Here is a 2461-nt window from a genome sequence, read left to right on the forward strand (position 1 = left end):
CTCCCTATACCTGTCCTTGCCCTTCTCCCTCTCTTTCTTCCTTTCTCTCTCTCACTTTATTTCTATCTCCCTCTCTCTCTCTCCTCTCTCACTCTCTCTCCCTCTCTCTATCTCTATCTCAATCTCTCCCTCTATCTATCTATCTATCTATCTATCTTAATTCTCTCATTTTCCCTCTCCCTCTCTCCCTCCCTCTCTCGCTCTCAGTTTGTCCAGTGAAAAAGTCATTGTAAGCATGGTAGCATAATCTATGACGAATTTTGATATATACGGCCTAATGGTAAATGATAATGTAAATGTACCAAAGAAACAAGAGTAATATTTTGATATTAAGACAATGCTTACCTTGCATGGAAGAATATGAGAGTTGCAAAAAGAAAGAAACAAACAAGACCAGAATTTCACCGTTCTGGGAGAATAAAAAATATGTTCTTTTTTTAGTAATGATGTTTCCAAGTTCGAAGAGAAAGTTTTTTTTTTCATATATCATTCAACCATATAAAACCAAGCCATAAAATCCCTTTTCGCAGCGAGCACAGACACAAAGCAAACCCATCGCACTCTCAACTACATAGCACCGCCCGCTTCCATCACATCATGTAATACGAGAAAAGGGGAGGCGGGCCAAGTTCACATGTACAAAGTGCCGGGAGAGAAGGCGAAAGACGTCCTCTTCGTCTCCCTTCCCGAGCAACACTGGCTCGACACGCGGCCAGCCCAGCCAACCAGGTGGTGACTCAGGCAGGTGGTGCTACAGGCTCCTCCTACCCTGTGAGTGAGCGCCTGGCAGCGAGACTTCATTCTCATCACCTGTTTTTGTTGTTATTCTTAATGTCGTAGATAATATCATTTCATTTTGCTATTACCCTTCTTATTACTCCCTGTAGAACATTGTTTCTATCAGTGACTGTCATTAACAGTCATTGATAGAAACAGCAGCAAAACCATTTGTATCATTACTACTATCATCTTTCATATTATCAATACTTTTATTACCTTGAATATCATTATCACAATCATCAACGCCATCATCATCATCATCATTATTGTTATTATCATAATTATAATGCTATTATATTATACCAATCTAATTATTATTATTATTATTATTATTATTATTATTATTATTATTATTATTATTATCATTATAATTTAAGCATAATCATAATCATGATTATGATTATAATCAAATGATGATTATGATTATAATCATAATGATTATGATTATAATCATAATTATATCATTATAATTTTAGTTATGATTTACAATAATTATATCATAATCATAATTATAATTACAGTTGTAATTATAATTATATTCATAATTATAATCATAATCATCTATATATAATAACGATTATGATTATAATTGTAATTATAATTATAATCATAATAATAAGAAGAAGAAAAAAAGCAATGATAATGATAATGATAACGATAATCATCATCATCATCATCATCATAATTATAGTGAAAATAATAATAATAAGAAGAAGAATATCACTAATAATGAAAATAGTGATAATAAAGATAATGATAATGATAATAATAATAATAATAAGTAATAATAGTAACGACTATATTAATGACAATAATAATGATGATAATCATGATGATAATGATTATGATTATGATAAAGAGAATGATAATGATAATGAGGGCGATGATAATGGTGATGGTAATGATGATAATAATAGCAATAATGATAGTGACAGTGATAATAATAATAATAATATCAATAATAATGATATTAATAAAACACTAATAAGAATAACAAACAACAACAATATCAATGATGGTAATAAGGATAATAATTACAATAATAACGATAACGAAAATAACAATAATAACAATAAAAATAATAATCATCATAATAGTAATAATAATAACAATAAAAATAATAATAATGATAAAAGTAATAATAATAACAACAATAATAATAATAAACAATAATAATATTAACAATGAGGATAATTATAGTAATGGTATTGATAAAAATCATTATAATGATATTAATGATAATGGTAATAATGAAATTAATAATAATATTATTATAATTCTTATTACTAGCGGCAGTATTAGCACTATTATTATTGTTGTTGTTGCAGTTGTTATTGTCATTGTTATTATTATTAACACTATTATTATCATTGTTGGTGTTATGAATATTGCCGTTGGTATTATTAATATTATCATCATTATTTTTGCTATCATAATTATTATTATTACTTTTACTTTTAGTTTTATTATCATTATCATTATATTTGTTATCATCATTATCATTACCATTATTAATAACATTATTATTATCATCATTATCATTAGTATCATTATCATTGTTATGTTAGTATAAATAGTATCACTGATATGATTATCATTTTGATTATCAACATTATTATCAGTAGCATTATCATTATGATAATTTTATTATTGTTATCATCATCAATATTACTATTATATA

At 26.9% G+C, this 2461-nt stretch overlaps 1 protein-coding gene across 1 annotated transcript in view; it reads right to left on the reverse strand.

Moving 5' to 3' along the window:
- The window catches only part of LOC138867711 (uncharacterized), an 85670-nt gene extending 84994 nt beyond the window's left edge, over positions 1-676 (reverse strand). The window contains exon 1 of the mRNA XM_070144286.1: positions 346-676. Within this exon, the coding sequence (XP_070000387.1) occupies positions 346-483 (138 nt within the window). The 5' untranslated portion in view covers positions 484-676. The remainder of the gene's footprint in view (positions 1-345) is intronic.
- Positions 677-2461: the final 1785 nt, after the last annotated feature.

Source organism: Penaeus vannamei, chromosome 31 (genome assembly GCF_042767895.1).
Source record: "Penaeus vannamei isolate JL-2024 chromosome 31, ASM4276789v1, whole genome shotgun sequence".
In the NCBI taxonomy this organism is placed as follows: Eukaryota; Metazoa; Arthropoda; class Malacostraca; order Decapoda; family Penaeidae; genus Penaeus; species Penaeus vannamei.